General features: G+C 36.6%; 3 protein-coding genes across 3 annotated transcripts; 1 reads left to right on the top strand and 2 right to left on the bottom strand.

Annotated features, from left to right (window-relative positions):
- Positions 6038 to 6965, top strand: LOC104766400 (thioredoxin-like protein 4B). Its single transcript, XM_010490276.2, has 4 exons — positions 6038 to 6231; positions 6320 to 6477; positions 6562 to 6628; positions 6715 to 6965. Exons 1-4 carry the CDS (start codon positions 6097 to 6099, stop codon positions 6811 to 6813), a joined length of 459 nt encoding a protein of 152 aa, XP_010488578.1. The 5' UTR covers positions 6038 to 6096; the 3' UTR covers positions 6814 to 6965.
- Positions 6906 to 12327, bottom strand: LOC104766401 (probable serine/threonine-protein kinase DDB_G0267686). Its single transcript, XM_010490277.2, has 11 exons — positions 12060 to 12327; positions 11526 to 11619; positions 8952 to 11390; positions 8676 to 8858; positions 8505 to 8591; positions 8182 to 8334; positions 7896 to 8059; positions 7671 to 7818; positions 7468 to 7590; positions 7294 to 7381; positions 6906 to 7205 (listed from the first exon to the last, which is right to left on the bottom strand). The coding sequence occupies exons 3-11, from the start codon at positions 11199 to 11201 to the stop codon at positions 7015 to 7017; spliced, it is 3387 nt and encodes a 1128-aa protein (XP_010488579.1). The 5' UTR covers positions 11202 to 11390; positions 11526 to 11619; positions 12060 to 12327; the 3' UTR covers positions 6906 to 7014.
- On the bottom strand, positions 15564 to 16345 carry LOC104766398. The gene is made up of 2 exons (XM_010490275.1): positions 15998 to 16345; positions 15564 to 15907 (listed from the first exon to the last, which is right to left on the bottom strand). Exons 1-2 carry the CDS (start codon positions 16256 to 16258, stop codon positions 15710 to 15712), a joined length of 459 nt encoding a protein of 152 aa, XP_010488577.1. The 5' UTR covers positions 16259 to 16345; the 3' UTR covers positions 15564 to 15709.

The raw sequence follows: 17556 nt of genomic DNA, 5'->3' as shown, positions 1-17556 counted from the left end.
TCGTACCGTTCGAGCCTTTTTTCATACTTTTCCCGGGGGTCTGGAGAAAGCTGCAATCAATAGGATTTTCCTAATCCTCCCTTTCCGAAAGGAAGAACGTGAAACTCTTTTTCCTTTCCGCAGGGACCAGGAGATTGGATCTAGCCGTAAGAAGAATGCTTGGCTGATAAATAACTCACTTCTTGGTCTTCATTATTTGTGGCATATGAGGACTTTTAAATGTCCGTATAACGGATATAGCACATAATTTTTATTAACCTGCAGAATGGCCCGGCGCCCGGGTGATATCATGGACTGGATGCTTCACAATGCATTCAAGCTGTAGAGGCAGCAGATTCGTCGAGCGTCATATGCATACTGGTAACATTGGTGTGGGAGAGAAAGGTACTGAACGGGAGGCTTAGTGACATTATGTTTTCAAAAATTAAAACCGCCCAATACACATCTTTTGCCACTATCTCCCTATACTCTCGTAAGAGACTTAATTTTCATTTGGATTTGCTGAGATCTACATGAGTATCAGGAGCGTCTTATGATTATGTGCCATGTACATGACTGTTGATAACACTCATGTTGTCAAATGTGTATTTTCAACTGTCACAGTCTTGAAGTCTCAAATTAAACACTTCGGGTTTGTGTTTTTCATCGATAATGATGTTTGTTTGTTTGAATGATTTTTTTTATTGTAGATCTTATTCTTACTCGAAACCTATGAGTGCAAGTTCGATACACGTCCTTTAGCATCAAAAACATCGGTATGTCCTTCATACATATATACATGTCATATTATAGATAAGGCTCTAATAACAATGTTTACAATAATAATATTCAAACACATCTTCTAAGAAGAATCATCAGTCTCATAATGAAGAATGTAGGAAAACTCTTCATCGAAACCAAGAATGTTAGGAATCATTAGTCCCATGATGAAGGAAAGGTTTATAACGAAGCATACATATATATATTTTTTGTGTGACTCACTTTTCTCATGTGATGAGTTATTCCAACAAAACTTCAAAACTATTGACGTTGTTTTTTATCATATAATTTTACACTGTTACAAATTTAAGAATCCCACATTTTTGGCTTTGTATTTTTTTATTGAGAATGAAGTTCAAATACTCATTTTGGATGCAGTTTGCACCAAAAAATGTATTAATTTTGCTTTAAAATTCTATTTGTTTTGCTTATTTATTGCACATAATTCCCTAGGATATAATTTAGTATATAATCATTTCACACTGTGTAAATAACAGATAAAGAGTATTTGTTAGCTCACAAGATGCTAGCACAACAACAACTAAAATAAAACTTAAAGAAACATGAGTTTTAACTCAGTATTTAGTATTTTTAACTCAAGTATTTTAAAGTTAATTACTATCAGTTTCACTCATTATTAGTATGCTAAAATAAAAATATATTGATTTAATTAGTAAGTTCAATAAATTTATGTAATATTGTTTATTACTATTGTATTAGGTTTCGCTTTGCTAAATGGCTTGTAATTTCCCTTTTATTAGATTAACAATGGTAATAATACTTAAATCTTAATACTAGGCAACCTTAAAGCAATGTAATAATGGAAGCAAAGGGACTGGATTGTATGAGAACAACATACTGCTTGATTAAGGTATCCTTTTGATCACATACAACTTAACTAATGTCAGAAGGGATATTTATAGAATTAGGTATTTTGTGAGTTAAAACTTTGAGATAAAGCATTTTTACTTGTAGTTGTGTGATTAGGCATTTTTAGAGAAGGAAATTGACTTTTTGCCCTCTGTCTTTTCTCCCAACCATCTCTCCTTCGCCGATCAAAACGAGAGGAAGAAAAAAATAAAACCAGTGCTTCCTTTTACCACAACCATAGCTTCTTCTCACCACTGTGCTCTATCGATCAACACCATCTTCGTCACTAACAACACCAATTCCTTTGCCTCTAAAACAAAAAATCGCTTCGCCAACACCATCTCAGATCCAAAGATTTCAATAGATTCAATCTGTTTTGTTTTAGATGAAGAAAACTAAACCCTAAGGAGATAATATTTTGTGAACCCAAGAGTTCTAATTATAAAGATTAACAATCAAAATTTCCAATCTCATCTAAAAATTTACACTATAAATTTGGGCAGCTGAATCATCACCACCATATTGTTGTTCATCTGATCTCATCACTAATTAAACCATAAGTGGACTAATACACAGTGAACCATATTCACAAACCATCGTTGGTTTGTATTTTTTCCACCACCAACACCATCTCAGAGAGATTTAAGAATCAGAAGAAAATAAAACATGCTCACGGCCAGGAGAGAGAGAGAGAAAGAGAGATCACAACGAACAGAGAATTGAGCGTTTATTGAAGATGGGCAATTTGGTAATTTTGTTAAATAAAAATACTTATTTCTGCAAGTATGGACAATAGCTCCTAAATCCATAAAATTCTGAAAAAATGCCCAATTCTATAATTAATCCAATGTCAGAAATTTGTGAAAGAATCATTACATGAACCCATGCTTGAACCATCGTCATCTTTGTTTTCAAGTAGATGTGTTCTAGCGGAATCATTCTCAGTTAGATGTTCCTCTTCTTCAAAACAGCACTCTAACCTGTTGTAGAATCGTATAGCTACCAGCATGAAGCAAATCACCACACCTGCATTTGCAGTTTATTTTTTTTTATTTTTTTTTTGTCAAACCACTTGTATTCATTCATTGATCAGAAGATAAACGGTTCATACAAGCATAGTGTAGAGTACATAAAGAGAGAGCATTCCCTAATGCCAAAATAACATAGAAACATAAATAGATAAAATTGATCAGCAATAATTTCTTGAGAGCTTTGAGCCAAAATCTTGGGAGAGTTTCGGTACATGAGAGATCAAGAATTGTTGATCCTTCTTCCATGAACAAGTCAATGGATGATGAGATAGCCGTTGTCATGAGACGAATTGGCTTTAACAAAGAGGTCAAATCTGTACTTCTCGGCGGCTTGAGAAGATATACACGAAGTAGTAGATTGACAAGGTTTTGAGCAAGGCTGAATGTGGCATGATGCTTGAAGATTAAACAGGAGGGTTCATAGTTCGAAGCCAACATGGATAATAATACCAGGGTTCTCAGGGAGTTAAAGTAACGCCAAAGCAACAATGGTCTTAGTTGGAGTCCATAGAGTTTGTAATCTTGATCACACCATTGGCTAAAGTTTGGCGTCAACAGATGAAAAAATGTAGCTTACCTAGTTTTACATGGATTTAGAGATGGAACAACAACTGATTTGTCCCCAAACTTGATAGATTGAACATGATATGGTTCGTTGATCACGGAGTTTGGGTGTAACATCCGCGAACCAGAATTTGCATTTTTGGTCTGAGTGTCGATCGACACCATGGGTGTGTCGATCGACACTAACTGTTCCCGATTTGACTGGCTTGTTTTGATTGTTGATTGGTTCGGTTTGGTTCAATTAGAAATCCCTAAACCGACATATTTAAGGGGTGGGTCGACGAAAAAGGGTTCAGAAAACTTTATTTTTGTCGCCGCTGAAGTGTTTCAGAGAGAAAAAGGAGTCTTGTGAGTGTTCTTGAGTTTTGGAGAGATTGTGGTGGTTTCTGAGAAGATTTGTTGCTAGAATTGCATCAGAAGCTTGCTAGGAGTGTGTGATAGCTGTTTTTGAGTCAGATTCTCCTGCAAAAGAGGTGAGTGCATGACCATGGCTTATCTAAGCTTGAGAATTCTATGTTTCTTTGTGATTTTAAGTTGTTTGATTGATTCCTTCCTTGCTTGTGGTTGTTTTGGTGTTTATACATCCTTATGTGGCTTATGGATGAGTTTGGGATGATTGGAAGGCGTTGGGAAGCGGAGATCTGCAAGAGAGTGTCGAGGAAGACGATGCTCGGCATCAGTGTCGATCGACACCTTCGGTGTGTCGGTCGACACTTGTGCGAGGACGGCTCGGGAATCTTTGGGAGTGTCGATCGACACCATGTGGAGGTGTCGGTCGACACAACTAGGGTTTTCGGGAGGTGTCGAGCAGGTTTCGGTCGACACCAGGTTGACAGTGTCGATCGACACTGGTGTGGTGTCGGTCGACACCAAATTTTGTTGGTCGACGATTGCTTGTTTCCTGGTTTGATTGTTATTGTTGATGATTGCTTGACATTTAGATTCTCAAATGCTTGTGTGTATAGCCCAGTAGATGGGAGGATTGCCTCACTAAGTATTTATGATAATACTTAATCATCTCAATTGTTGTTTGTGGTGTGCAGGTAAAGGCAAAGTGTGATCGTGGAATCAAGGCGATGAGGAGGAGGATGTTCTAGAGGCTTGATTGATTGTGGTGTAGCTATTGTTAGGTTGCTAGTATTGAGTTGATAGAACATTGTAGGATGTTGGAACTTGCTTATTTCATTGTTAGTTTTGGATTATTGCAATGTTGGTTATTGGATTGTTAATGTTGGAATTCTTATTGGTTAATGGATTTGTTTTGTTATCCACCGTTGTTGATTGTGCTAGGATGTTAGTGGATATGGGACCACTAGTGAATTATTATAAAAAATAAAAATAAAACGGGAAGGGTTGTTTCAATGGGGATATGAGATTGAAGAAGTGTCGGTAACCATCGTTCCTTGGAACCAGGGGCATAATGCCTTTCTTCCTCAAACCCTTGGTGTGGCTAGAAGCTAGTAGCGAGATTCCCAAAAGCCTTGAGCTGAGATGTGCAAAATTCGTCGAGGAATTGCTTTTACCCAGGTTTTTCCATTGATAATCCAAGACCCAAACCATGGATGTCGATAAAAGTTGAGAAAGGTATCTCATGCCTTTACAAACATAATATTAAGCATTTTTGATAATGGGTTTAGGAAAAGTTCAGAAATTTTGGACCTAGGTTTAATGGGCTGACGCTTGGACAATTTTAATGGGCCGATGACAAATTTTGGGTCCATCAAGAGAAACCCTAGGGTTTCTTTCGTTGACCAAAACCTGGTTAGAGCGCAGCGGCGGCTGGTCGGAGAGATCGATAGGATTTGCGATGAGTGGTGTGTCTCCGGATGCAGCGGGTTTGCCAAGCTCCAACGGTGTTGTTTGGTTGAAGCAAATATCCAGCTTGAAAGGAAAACCTTGACCCTGAAGTTGCCGTGCGCCCTCGGCGTCTCTTCTCGGCAAGGCACAACTGAAGGTCCATGAGGGATCTCTCCTGCCTACAACGAAACCGGGAAGAAAGAGTTCTCAGGGGAGCATGGAGATCTGCATCGAGGTTTGTATGCAACCGTGGATTTTCGATCTGCTGCCATGGAATCTGGATACATATGAAGGATGATGAGGTTTGCCGGAAACCATCTCCACCCAGTGAATGCTAAACGATCCAGTTTTTGGGTTTTCAAGAGGGTTATATAGACTTGATAAAAGCTTAAAAAAGTGGAGAAAAAAGACATGCAAAGAAAATTATATAAGAAAGAACAAGAGCAGGTGTGAGAAGGTTGGAGGATCTCCCGACGCCAGCGAGCTAAAACACCGCCGGCACCAGAAAAGGAATATGGTGGAAGTGCCACAAAAGCACAAAGTTTAAAGAACTATAAATGTATTCTTATTTTTACATAACATAATATTATTTAATATTTATTTAAAAGATTTTAACCAATTAGACAAAAAAACTTCAAAATACCAATGGTTATAATATAGGAAATAAACATAAATTATGTATAGGTATTTGAAAATATCTTATAAATTCAAAAAGGCTAAAAATTTTTACAATTTGGAATAGAGGAGAGTATATGTATAAGTATTATGACATTCGATCCGGAACTGCATTTTATTCTCTATTAAATTATGATGACGTATATTAGTGTTTTCGAAAAAAATTTATATATATTTGTAGGTTTTTGTTACAAGGATTTTGATTTTATATATTTTCTTTCAATGTTAAAATTTTAAAATCAACCTTCAAATTTTATTTTATTTTGTCAACCGGCTTTAAGTACTAATTACGAAATATGTATTTGGACGAGGTTTTTGGGCTTTTGGCTAAATAAATTTGCATAGTCTTATTTACGAAACGACGTCGTACAATTCGCGCCTCTTTGAGAGAGAGAGAGAGATGAGTAGTTTGCTTCTGAAGACGTTAACGAAGAAGGAAGAGATCGATCGGATCATCAGAGACACCATTGATGAGGTTCTTGTCCTACGATTCGGTCGCTGCACCGACACCGTTTGTCTCCAGCATGATGATATTGTAATTGAAACTCGCTCTTCTCTCTGAATCAAAATATTAAATGCTCTCTAATTTCGACTAATTTTTTTAATTTTTTTTTCTCTTTCAGCTTGCGAAATCAGTGACAGATGTTTCGAAATTTGCTAAAGTAGCTTTGGTTGATGTTGATTCAGAGGATGTTCAAGTGTACGTCAAGTACTTTGACATCACTTGGTTCCCTTCGACGGTCTTCTTCTTCAATGCTCATCACTTGAAATTGGATTCTGGGTAATTTTAGAAGCTGATTAATCCCGGTTTAGGTTTGGTTTTGATGGTTTAGAGTTAATTTTGGTTTCGGTTTATATATTGCAGAACTGCGGATCATACGAAATGGGTTGGTGCGTTTCACATAAAACAAGACTTTATTGATGTTGTTGAGGTAACCAGAACCAATTCAATTTCATCTAATTCGTAAAAAAAAGTTTATAGAATTGTTACTAATTCAAATCCTCTGTTTGTGTATAGGCAATATACAGAGGAGCAATGAAGGGGAAGATGATTGTTCAATGTCCTGTACCGCCAGAGAGAATACCAAAGTATCAACTCTTGTACAAGGATGTGTAAAAGAAGAAACTACATTACAATGCAAAATCTGTTTCTTTCTTCTCATCCTTTTTATGTTGGCAGTAATATTTACATTGAGATTTACATATATGTTTTTTTTTTGTACACAGTTGAAGAATGAGAATAAAATATGCAGGTTTTTTCGATAGAAACCATATGTGAAAGTGTCCATCGTTTCTTGGTTTCTGATGTTTGATGAAGTCAGGGTTTATTTTCTCTTCTTTTGCTTTTTGTGACGAGATCCATTGACATGGTCCGAAGTCGGGATGTTATCTCGGTGAATGGAGGACGGGAGTCCGGGTCTACGGACCAGCATTGTTCCATCAGGTTTCTCCAATCCGGAGAACAGGTTTTTGGTATGGGAGGTCGAAGTGTGTTCTTTACGATCCCGCCTTAGTGTTAAAAAAGTGGAAGTAGATTAGCAAAAGAGTGGTTACTGTTTTGAGGTAAGTGAAACTGAAAGATAGTTTTTTGACTTACCAATGATTGCTCCACAATGCATGTCTGCATAGGGTTCCTCTCCAGTTAGAATCTCCCACAGTGAGATCCCATATGAAAAAACATCGACCTGTTGTTCAGACCGGAAAGATTATGAGTTGTGTATTGTAATGGAAGATAAAAGTCTAATTAGGATAGTGATTCAATTTAGTTTACTTTCTCAGAAACCCGGGTGCTGCTTCCGTTCAAGAGTTCTGGAGCCATCCATGGAAGTGTTCCTCTCACTCCCCCAGATACCAAAGTGTTACGTTTGATTCTAGATAAGCCAAGATCTCCCACCTGCAGAAATCAGGATTTCATGTTGAAGTAATGGATTCTTGTCTTCTTAATGTGAATGCGATTTTCATCAATGATGTCACCTTGCATATAGGCCGTTGTGGATCCCTTAGATTGACTAGTAAGTTTTCGCATTTGAGATCAAAGTGAACAATGTTCTTCGAGTGCAAATACTCCATGCCAAAAGCAGCATCCATCGCAATTATTATCTTTTTCCGAAAATCAAGTAATCTGCATTGGCATTCTTGCTGATTAGGTCTCTGTCAGATTCAGGACGCAAAGGGAATTGCGGCAACAAATTAAGTTACCTGTCCTTTTTGAGAAGAGCATGCCTGAGTGACCCATTCACCATAAACTCTGTAACAGTTGCCAAAGTTCCCCCAGTTCCATCAGGGACTATACCGTAGAATGCAACTACATTTGGGTGATGAAGATTTGAGAGTATCTGTGCTTCCCTCCAGAAATCTTTGGTCTGATGATAAATCAAAACAATGTAAGCGTCATATTTGATGAAGTTATGTACGTCCAGACTCCAGAGTAGGACTTAAAAATGCAGCAATGAGATTCAAAGAAACAAAAGATTTGAAGACTAACCAAGCGTTCTTGTTCAGATGATCTCCCTGCAAAGCAGCTTTTTCTTATTCTCTTTATCGCAACATCCGTTCCCCGCCATGTTCCATGGTAGACAGTTCCATATGTCCCGGATCCCAGTTCTGTTAGGTCTTCAAGATCAGCGTTCTTTATTATCTGAAGGTTTATAATGAGTAATGAGTTAAACAAGAGAATCGGTTTCTGCATGAAGTCTTGTTTAAAGAAGAAGCAACAGAAACGTTGTTTAACACAACGCCTCAGATTAGCATTCCCGATTTTCCAAAGTCATGTGATTACTCAATTTCCTAAGTAGCAAGGCAGAGTACCTGCAAGCCATAAACACTGGCTTCCATTTCAACAAAGAGTGTGTCTTTGAAACTGTTCTCTTTCTCGCCCGTATTTGCTTCAGCCTCCTGTCGACAAGTGACAATCATGAGAAGAAAAAAACGAGCCTCTCTCAACTTATATTATAAGCTTGTAGAGAAGTAAATCACTACCTCAGAAAGGAATACTGTATCATCACTGTTCATCTTTGCGTGGGGAATGCTTTGTGGTGAATCTTCCCTTTCGACAGATAGTATCTTCAGATCATAAGTGTCGCTTACTGGGGCCGGCGCTGGCTGATTCAAATCCATGCTTGGGATTCTCACATGGCCTAACACACCTTCTCCTCCTGTTCTCTGCAGGTCACTTATTACTGTTAGAATCTGATAAAGGATAATCATGAATTGGGACAAATATAAAGTAGAATCTGGATGTTTTGCAATACTCACATTGTTTTGTGTTAAATCAAATTCTAAGATCCCAGTCTCATGACCAATCTTCCTGTTTTCTGATTCAGAGGCAATGCTGAACAAGAAATTATCATCAGACCCTGCTCTCTTATTTAAAAACATCCCTGAAACTTCCAAATTCCTTTCTCGGGCAGCACGAGATTCAGGTTCCTCATTTGGGACATTAGCTGCAATGCCTTCCTCCAAAGAAATTAGATTAGCAGATGAGGTTCCAGCTATCAAACGCTCATTATCTTGCTTTATTTGCTTCCATGGATCAACAACCGCTGAGGTTTGGTATCCATATGTAGGCAAAGTCTTACCGTCCATGTCAGTAGGCGTTGCTTTTGTCCCCAAAACTTTCCCTCCTAGATGAAAAATCGTGTCATTGTACCCTCCTTGGTTCTTGGTTTCCTGATTTAGATAAATCTCATCGTAATGATTGCCTGCAGAAGAAATGTCTATATGCAATGTCTTGTTTTCACCGGATAGTCCTGGTCCTCCTGGCCTTGGGGAAAATTTAAACATGGTCTCTCCTCCCTCAGTGGACTTCATATCGAGTATATCGCTTTGTGTACGACGGTCAGCTAGATCATTGTTCCTATGCACCTGCACTGGCTTTTCTTGTGTTTGTTTCTTTGTAAAGTTCAAAGTTGAAGATGGGCTTTGTCTCTCTTGTGAAAAGTAACTAGAGTGTCCACCATTAATCTCTAGTGTAGAGTCTGAGTACGAGTGTGGGATCCCCAAGCAAGAATCATTTGAATTTGTAGACCCAGAAAAAGATACCTTAGACTCCTCCGGCATGCTCGCTTTATCGCTGTAGACCCTTCCACTATTCACAGACCTCTCAGGGTTAAAGCAAAGTGTATCAACATTGCTAGAACTGGGAGTAACAAGTTTTTCATTGAAGCCATTCTGGAATTGCATCCCATATAGGTTCTCTGCCTCGTGCTTGTTAGACTGACAGTTTACTGAAGGTAGTGGTCGCTGTTGATGATATTTGGAATCAATCGCCTCAAAGCTAGGCGTGTCTGGTTGAGCTGGACTGAAGGAATTATTGCTCTCGGAGCTGGAGTTGTTGCCAGGGAATGGTGAGTATACACCATTTGAATCCCTTTGCTGGAATGGTGAAGGAGAAACAGGAGGTGATGGATAGGTAGGCATGTTATATTGAACTCCATTGAAAAGCGGATTCCGGTGCATAGTAGTAGTATCCAGTCTGAGCATCTGACTCGGTGCTTGTTTACGGAAACTTGGATTGCGATCCAAATTGTTTACATGATAACGTGTATCACCAACCAAAGTCTGACCAACAACAGTATTAGAATTTATAGCTGCAGCGTATTGGCTATCAGGAGTGGTCTGTTGAACCTTTCTTTCAGGCTCCCCTATAGGAATCAGGAACAGACGTGGCCTTTGTGAACCCTCGAGCCTTTCTAGTCCATTGTACTCTTCAATCATATTCTGAAGATCCTCGTCTGATGATACTGATATTAGGGAGTCAAGCTCATCCCCTGGAAGCTGATACTTGATTGAATGAGGTTGCTGGCATATAGCTGATGTCTTCTTCTTGAGCTCTTCCCAAGAAAGGTTCTTGCGGATAGAAATAATATGCGTCTCTCCTCCAACGTATTTTAGTTTTTCATCAGTGGATCTTGGCATAATCCTCCCACCAAAGCTGCAAAGAAACTTAACTTTTCCGAATCTATCGAAATCTCCTCCTCCTCCTCCTCCAGTATAGTTGTTGGACTGAACACGCTCTGGTAAGAATGCACAAGGCGCAGACCTCCCAGTAACATCTCCTCGGTTGGAATTTATTTCACCAAAAGCTTTCCTAGTTATAACTTCATTTTCACCACCTACATTGTGGTAAGCACTAAAATGAGGCACATAACTACCACCATTCTCAACCCGTATAGAAGAAGACCTCAGGTCTCGTCCAAAATCATAAGCATCAGAAGAAGGACATTCAGATTCAATCCTCCTCAGCTCATGAAACCGAGCAGCAGCACTGTCATACCCCGGTAAGTGATTCTGATGATAGTAAAGGTCCCCACCAAATCTATTCCCATCGTTATGAGTTTTCCCTGAAACGACAGGAGAGTGGACAGGAGTATTATGATGATGATCCTTGAGAAACTCGATGGAAAACTCTTCCCCAGTCTGAAGTGAAACGTTTTTATTCAAATTTCTTCTCTCAGCCAAGACAGCTGCTTGTTCCGCGTTTTGCCTAGCCCATCTATCTGACATAGTAGTAGTTGACTGACGGTCTCTCTCACAAACAAAAAGCTAAGAGTTTTGCGATATAAACCTCCTCTGACTCTTAGCTGACATTAAACAAACCGCAGAACAGAGAAAGAGAAAGAAGCTGTGAAAACAAGTAAAAGCCAAACCAGTGATGAAGAATCAAAGATCTTCAGTTCAGAAATATCTTTGCACCTGAAGACATCATTGAAGGAGAGAATAATAATTCATTAGACACATCACAAGATAAGGAAATTAGTAGCAAACCATACACCTGCATGTGGTGGCATTCTCATATAATAATAAGAAAAAGAAAGAGGCAACACTTACTATGTTTGTTAAAAGAGAGAGAGAACAACCCCCTGCATCAATTATGGCCAGCCCGAAAGCTAAAACAGCCAGCTCAAAACTTCACGTGTAGGACCTGTAAAGATTACTATATATTAACAACAACAAAAAAATACTCTTATCCATCATCGTCATAAGTATCACCAGCAGCATCGTCACATTAAACTTTGTCACGTTAAAAAACCAAAAACCAAAAAAAAAGATGAATCATGAAACAACAACAAACAACAGCCGAATTCAAAATTAAGATTGATAAAGTTGCTTCATCTAATTAAGTTTCAATCACTTAGAAAAATCCTAAGAAACATAAAATTTGAGAAATCAATGTCAGCTCAAACTCCGATTTCTCAATTTCGAACCAAAACAGATCGCAATTTCCACATTCTCTAAAACGAGGGACAGAGGAATGAGAAGAAAAAAAAAAAAAACAAATTCCAAAACACGATCGTCAGATTCTCGAGGATTTGATGGGTGCAATGGTAATTCCGAAACGATCGGGGGAAGATAAAAAGTTACCTTCACATTCGAACTGAGGAAGGTTGGAGAATCGAGGGGGGGAACAAACCAAAAAAAAAAAAAAAGAAGAGAATCGAAGAAAAGAGAAGAAAACGGAAGAAACGAGGGAGGAGGAGGATAGAGAGGGGTGGTAAAACAGTTTTGCTGCTGGGGGGAGCGAAGAAGAACCAACATTTCCCGAGAATTAAGCGCCATCGAACTTTACCGGAACTTCCGCTGTTTTCTTCTTTTTCAAAAAAAAAAACTTCTTCGCTTTTCAGGGGAGAGAGAGAGAGATTCATTTTTTTTTTCTTTTTTGGAGACGATTCTAAAACTACGCCGTATTAAGTTTCCTGAATTCATAATGATCCGGCCCATATTATAAGGCTTTCCCAGCCCAAAATTTGTGATTTCAAGTTTTAAAATTGTGAGTGTTTTCTTTTTTGATTCCAAGAGTTGAAGTGGAAGTGGTTCAAGTGAATCAATTAATAAAATGTAATTTAATGTAAAATGGTTAGTGTTGATTTTTTTTAAAATGGTTACTTGAACTTAATAAAATGTAATGTGTTAGCGAATCTTATTTTTTTGAGAAATGAAGGCTTGAGAAGAATTCATGGGAGAATACGTCTAATAATACGAAAGTTCTATCCGGTGGAAAAACAGTACATCAGCTTGGCATTGTTTGAATTTAAAAAAAAACGTATTAGGCATTAGGGACCAAATTATGGTCATAATTCATGGGCCATGTGATGGATCAATTAACCCACGTTAATCTTTTTACACTTGTTCAATAAATTTTTCATTTAGTTTTAAATTAACAATATTTGTTAACAGAAATTGATAGTCAGTTGTTTATGCTGATCTTGTGAGTGTTGTGCGACACATCCTCTTACGCGACACAAAATATACCAACTATTCTGTTCAATACTTTGTTGATTTTACTAGACCTAGTTAGCACTATTTGTCTAGAGCCTTCGGGAAACAAAGATCCATCCAGTGGCTGCAAGTATTCCTATTTTTAAACCTGAATACTAAAACATCAAGAATGTAAGTGCAAAATATGCAATTCTTTGTCTAACATATTAATTTCCTTTATATTCATACTTATGTTAATTATGTAGAGAATCTATTGGGCCGCAAAATATGCAATTCTTTTTATTTTATTATTAACATCTTTTATTTATAAAAGTTACTAATTAACCCATTTACTTTAACTGTTTGATAAAAAAAAAACCATTTACTTTAACTTTTTTAACATTTTTATAAAATTATGGTTTTTATTTAAATTAAACCTTAGTTATTAAAAAGTACATCACATCATATAAAAATTATAAAAAGCACATCGCATCATTTACAAAAGCGAAATGATCAACAACAAAACCAACAAGCTCCTCCTTCATCTACTTTGGTTTGTTTGGACAATATTTTAACGATATTGGTGGATCCGAAAGTAATTTACCAAAGTATTAAGTGGGGGTTATTGGTTTGAGATTTGAATAGAGTTTTAAATATTTTAAATGTTATGTAGAATATGTTGTTATTAGATCAAAATTTTGTTAAACTCTGTTAAAGTTTAGTGTTATTAGTTTGTGATTTGTAAAAAGTCATTTAAAATCTTAAAAAATTTGAGTTATTAGATTCAGACTTTTATAAAGTCATTAAAAGTTTTGTGTTATTCAATTAAAACAAAATAATCTATAATTATTAATGAGTTTAATTATTATGTTATTGGTTCATGATTTTAGACACTTTTTTTACAAAATAAAGTCATAGAAAGTATTATAAAAATACAGAGATTGTTTAGAGGACTTTATATGATTTTAGAAAACTAATCAACAAAACTCTCTATCAATCTTTAACAATCTTTCACTTATACACTTTTAAGTTTTAATGATTTTGTTTGAACTCTTCAAAAATCTTCATAAATTAGAATCCAATACCACCTCTTAAGTAATTAGTCTTTGTTATATTAAAATAATTATTATGAAATGAATGAAAAAACAAAATCTATTATTATTTTCATATATTTATAAGATTTTATATAATTTATCTTTTGCAAATGATAGTCTCAAATTTTATAATAGATATTTATACTAAAACTTCTAAAATCAATTATATTATTAGCTCTGAAAAAATATTTATTTTATTAATTTTTTTCATAAATAAAGAAATTCAAGATTAAAAGGACTACTTTGCAAATAAAATAATTCAACTCTATTATAGAAGTTTATATAGAAGTGGGTTGGAACAAAATTTACTAGAGTTGGAGATGCTAGCTCTCAGATCAAGTAACGGTGCAAAACTTGGAGTTGATGGATGTTTGAAAGTTTCAGTGGGAATTGTGATGATGTGTCTCACCGCTGGTAAATATGGTGCGTTTATTGATCATCCATTTCCACTTTTCACTGGTTTTGTATATCCAACATTATTGTCTCCTTAAGACGAAGTAAGGAGAAGGGGGGAAGACCATTCCATCGCTTAATTTATAGCACATTTTTAATAAACTAGCAAGTTGCTGAAGAGATCATGGCACTTGAATAAGTCACCGTACTTCTGGAAAACAAAAGGATTATGTTGGTGAGAAATCTGATTTATTGTATTAGACTTTTTGGGATTTCTCAACTAACCCTTCAATTTATTTCATATGCTGCTATGATAATCTAGTTCATCTTTTGGCTCTTGGTAAAGGATAATATGTTGAAATCTGGTTATGTATATAAAGCGATTCACTTCACGTGCTAAGCCGTTTTTTCATGGCATATATGTTCTGGTCTTCCTTTTATTTGTGTTTCTAAGCTCTTTGAATTTGATAGGCTTCAAGATCCTCTCTCAAAAGGATTTTTTTTTTCATAGATTGCATAATGCTCATATAATTGTGTGAATGATTTACTTTCAGGGACATCCGGCTGTTAATTGTTAGAACATAAATTCCAAATTAATGAAGATGTCAGTGACAAAAGGAAAAAAAAAAAAAATTAAGAAACCAATATGACGAAGAGTTTGAACGTTTGGATGGCTTACACGCGAGTGTCAGCCAGAACAAGAGGTTCTGAAGCATAGAAAAGCCGAGATTTTGTTCGAGGATGGCAACTCCCTACCCATGAATTTGAAATCTTCAATATCATGATGATATTGTGAAATGTGAACTGTTGATTTTAATTAAAAAAGAAGGAATTGATAGATACAGCAAATTATGACATCGAAGAGACAAGTCAAAGAGAAGACGAATACAAGAAATGTAAGTCAAAAGAGTAATACTCTCGTTGATATATCTTCCTTTAAAATCGGTTGCAAAGTAAAATACTTTCCACCCTTCCTCAATATCTGACATTGAAGTACGATATTTTAAAAAACTGAACAATGGATTTGGAGGATAAGAGAGTTGTATAGAGCTGAAGGAAAACATTCTTAAGTGTGAGAAGAAGATAATCAATATAATATGGCATCACGATTCATGAAGTAAAGCAAACAATAAAGAAACAAATAGTAGAAAAATTTAACAAAATTATAGTAGAAAAAAATTCTACATGGCGAATTAAATGAACCAAATTGGAAAAGGCTCAAACGCAAAAGCCCTCCTTGTGTTCACAAGAAGAAGAAAGCCAAACGAAACTGCCAAGGACAATTGTGACAAAAGCAACTTCTGCTACAAACAGATGTTGGAGACACAATTACTCCGAAGTCTGAGGTTTCTTCGCCTTCCGTCTACGTCTTCGTGACTTCCCACTACTCGGAGGTGGCGTAACATCCTGTGAGCTCTCGCTAGGAGAAGTATTGTCCTTCGAAACTTCACCATCTTCAGAGATCTTGCAATCCTCGTCGTCATTCTTGGCCGCTACGTTCTCCTCCTCGGCTTCCTCCTTACGTGCCTAGAAAAGTGGAAAAAATAGGTTTAGATTTATTATACTATACGATATGCGGCGGCTAAAACTCTTAAAACACAATAAGTTAATACGTACCTTTTGCTGTTTTTTTTTCTTAGCAGGGACGCTAGTCTCTTCAGGAACGACATCGGAGGGAGGAGGAATACGAAGCTTTAAGAGTTCATCGATAAGGGCGGTGACGATTGGCTTCGAACGGAGGATCTCTACTTGATCCTTGTTTAGGGTTTTCCCCTGAGAGATCGACTCTTCCAGCCCAACAATTTTGTTGTATTTCTTGCGGTGAGCACGGAGACGCTTACTGATGAGAGCAACGACTGGTCCTTCTGTGGCGGCCATGGTGTCTTAGAAAAGATAACAACGGCGGAGCAAAGAGAACAAAGAAGTAGGATGAAGGTTAGGGTTTTATTTTCTTCTTAATTGATATCGGATGGGGTACGATCTAAACTAGACACCACATCGACATATATATAGTAGAGACCTTAGGTCTCTCTTTACTATGTTTTGGAACATTCGAGATCTTTCTATAAAGTTAGATACAAATTTCCATTATAATTTTTACCAAAAAAAAAAGAAGAAATTCCATTATATTAATTATTGACAAATATTTAAGGTATCTCTATAATGTAATTTGGATCATTCTAGATCTTTGTATAGTTATTTCCATATATTATTGTTGCATTTTTTTTTCATATCTTTTGTGAATCTTAACATTTTTGTTATAAGTTTGGAATACTTAATTTTTTTTTTGTCAGCCAAACATTAAATTAAAGGAGAAATACTTAATTTTTTATTATTGTTAATACTGTTATACCTTCTTTTTTTAGGTCTATTATACCTTTAATTGTAAAATTTATTAAAATTATTGTTCTAAAAAAAAAACACACACACGGCTAAAGAAAGAAATGAGAAATCTCTTCACACATACGGCTAAAGAAAGAAATGAGAAATCTCTTCCTATGTATTTCTTCAGAGATGAACAATTCTTGGGTTCAACACTTATATTCACCCTTTTCAATTTTAACCAACCATTGTGCCATGTCATATACCATTTAAAGAAAAATTAAACAAATTAACTAAGAAAATAAACTCATTTACAAAAAAAAAAAAAATTGTTAACGCCTTGAGGGCGTCGCCGTTAGAGGAATTGTGAAGACATCGGACAGAGTCACATAGACGACGGTGGCTCTCATGCTCAAAGTTGGATTCAGAAGAGAAAACATGAAAACACATTAATTGGTTGGGAACGAGAAAGAGACGACGGTAGTTCTCCTAGGTTGGATTCGGAAACGAACGTAATGGGTTTACTTCGTCTTGATTGTTGGCTACGGAAACACAACTCCTATTCAACCTATCTAAGAAACAGTCAACAGAGTTTCTAGAAGGGTTGACCGACCGAATAAAACCTCTTAGGCCGGCGGAACTTCTAAAAGGCCCGATATAATATTCGGCCCGCTAAGCGACGGTTCGAGTGAAAACGACCGCCACCTGTACTTTGAGGCCGTACTACATCGATCCTGAGAAATGAAGATGAAATATCCCAACTATAAATAGGGGGAGCTCTGAGCAAGCAAAGATCAGGGGCTTTAAGTAACATTGTTGTAATCTCCCCATCTTTGACTATCTCAATAAAAAGT

The sequence above is a fragment of the Camelina sativa genome, chromosome 19 (assembly GCF_000633955.1).
Source record: "Camelina sativa cultivar DH55 chromosome 19, Cs, whole genome shotgun sequence".
NCBI classification, from domain to species: domain Eukaryota; kingdom Viridiplantae; phylum Streptophyta; class Magnoliopsida; order Brassicales; family Brassicaceae; genus Camelina; species Camelina sativa.
This window is presented reverse-complemented; position numbering and strand designations above follow the sequence as displayed.

What these genes read in the sequence shown, in the direction of transcription:
- LOC104766400 (XM_010490276.2), top strand. Translation starts at nt 6,097, where the DNA reads ATGAGTAGTTTGCTTCTGAAGACGTTAACGAAGAAGGAAGAGATCGAT. An exon ending in GTCTCCAGCATGATGATATT is followed by an intron (nt 6,232 to 6,319) that starts GTAATTGAAACT and finishes TTTCTCTTTCAG; the next exon opens with CTTGCGAAATCAGTGACAGA. An exon ending in CACTTGAAATTGGATTCTGG is followed by an intron (nt 6,478 to 6,561) that starts GTAATTTTAGAA and finishes TATATATTGCAG; the next exon opens with AACTGCGGATCATACGAAAT.
- LOC104766401 (XM_010490277.2), bottom strand. Translation starts at nt 11,201, where the DNA reads ATGTCAGATAGATGGGCTAGGCAAAACGCGGAACAAGCAGCTGTCTTG. An exon ending in CACAACGGCCTATATGCAAG is followed by an intron (nt 7,591 to 7,670) that starts GTGACATCATTG and finishes TGATTTCTGCAG; the next exon opens with GTGGGAGATCTTGGCTTATC. An exon ending in GCATTGTGGAGCAATCATTG is followed by an intron (nt 7,206 to 7,293) that starts GTAAGTCAAAAA and finishes TTTAACACTAAG; the next exon opens with GCGGGATCGTAAAGAACACA.
- LOC104766398 (XM_010490275.1), bottom strand. Translation starts at nt 16,258, where the DNA reads ATGGCCGCCACAGAAGGACCAGTCGTTGCTCTCATCAGTAAGCGTCTC. An exon ending in AGAAAAAAAAACAGCAAAAG is followed by an intron (nt 15,908 to 15,997) that starts GTACGTATTAAC and finishes CCACTTTTCTAG; the next exon opens with GCACGTAAGGAGGAAGCCGA.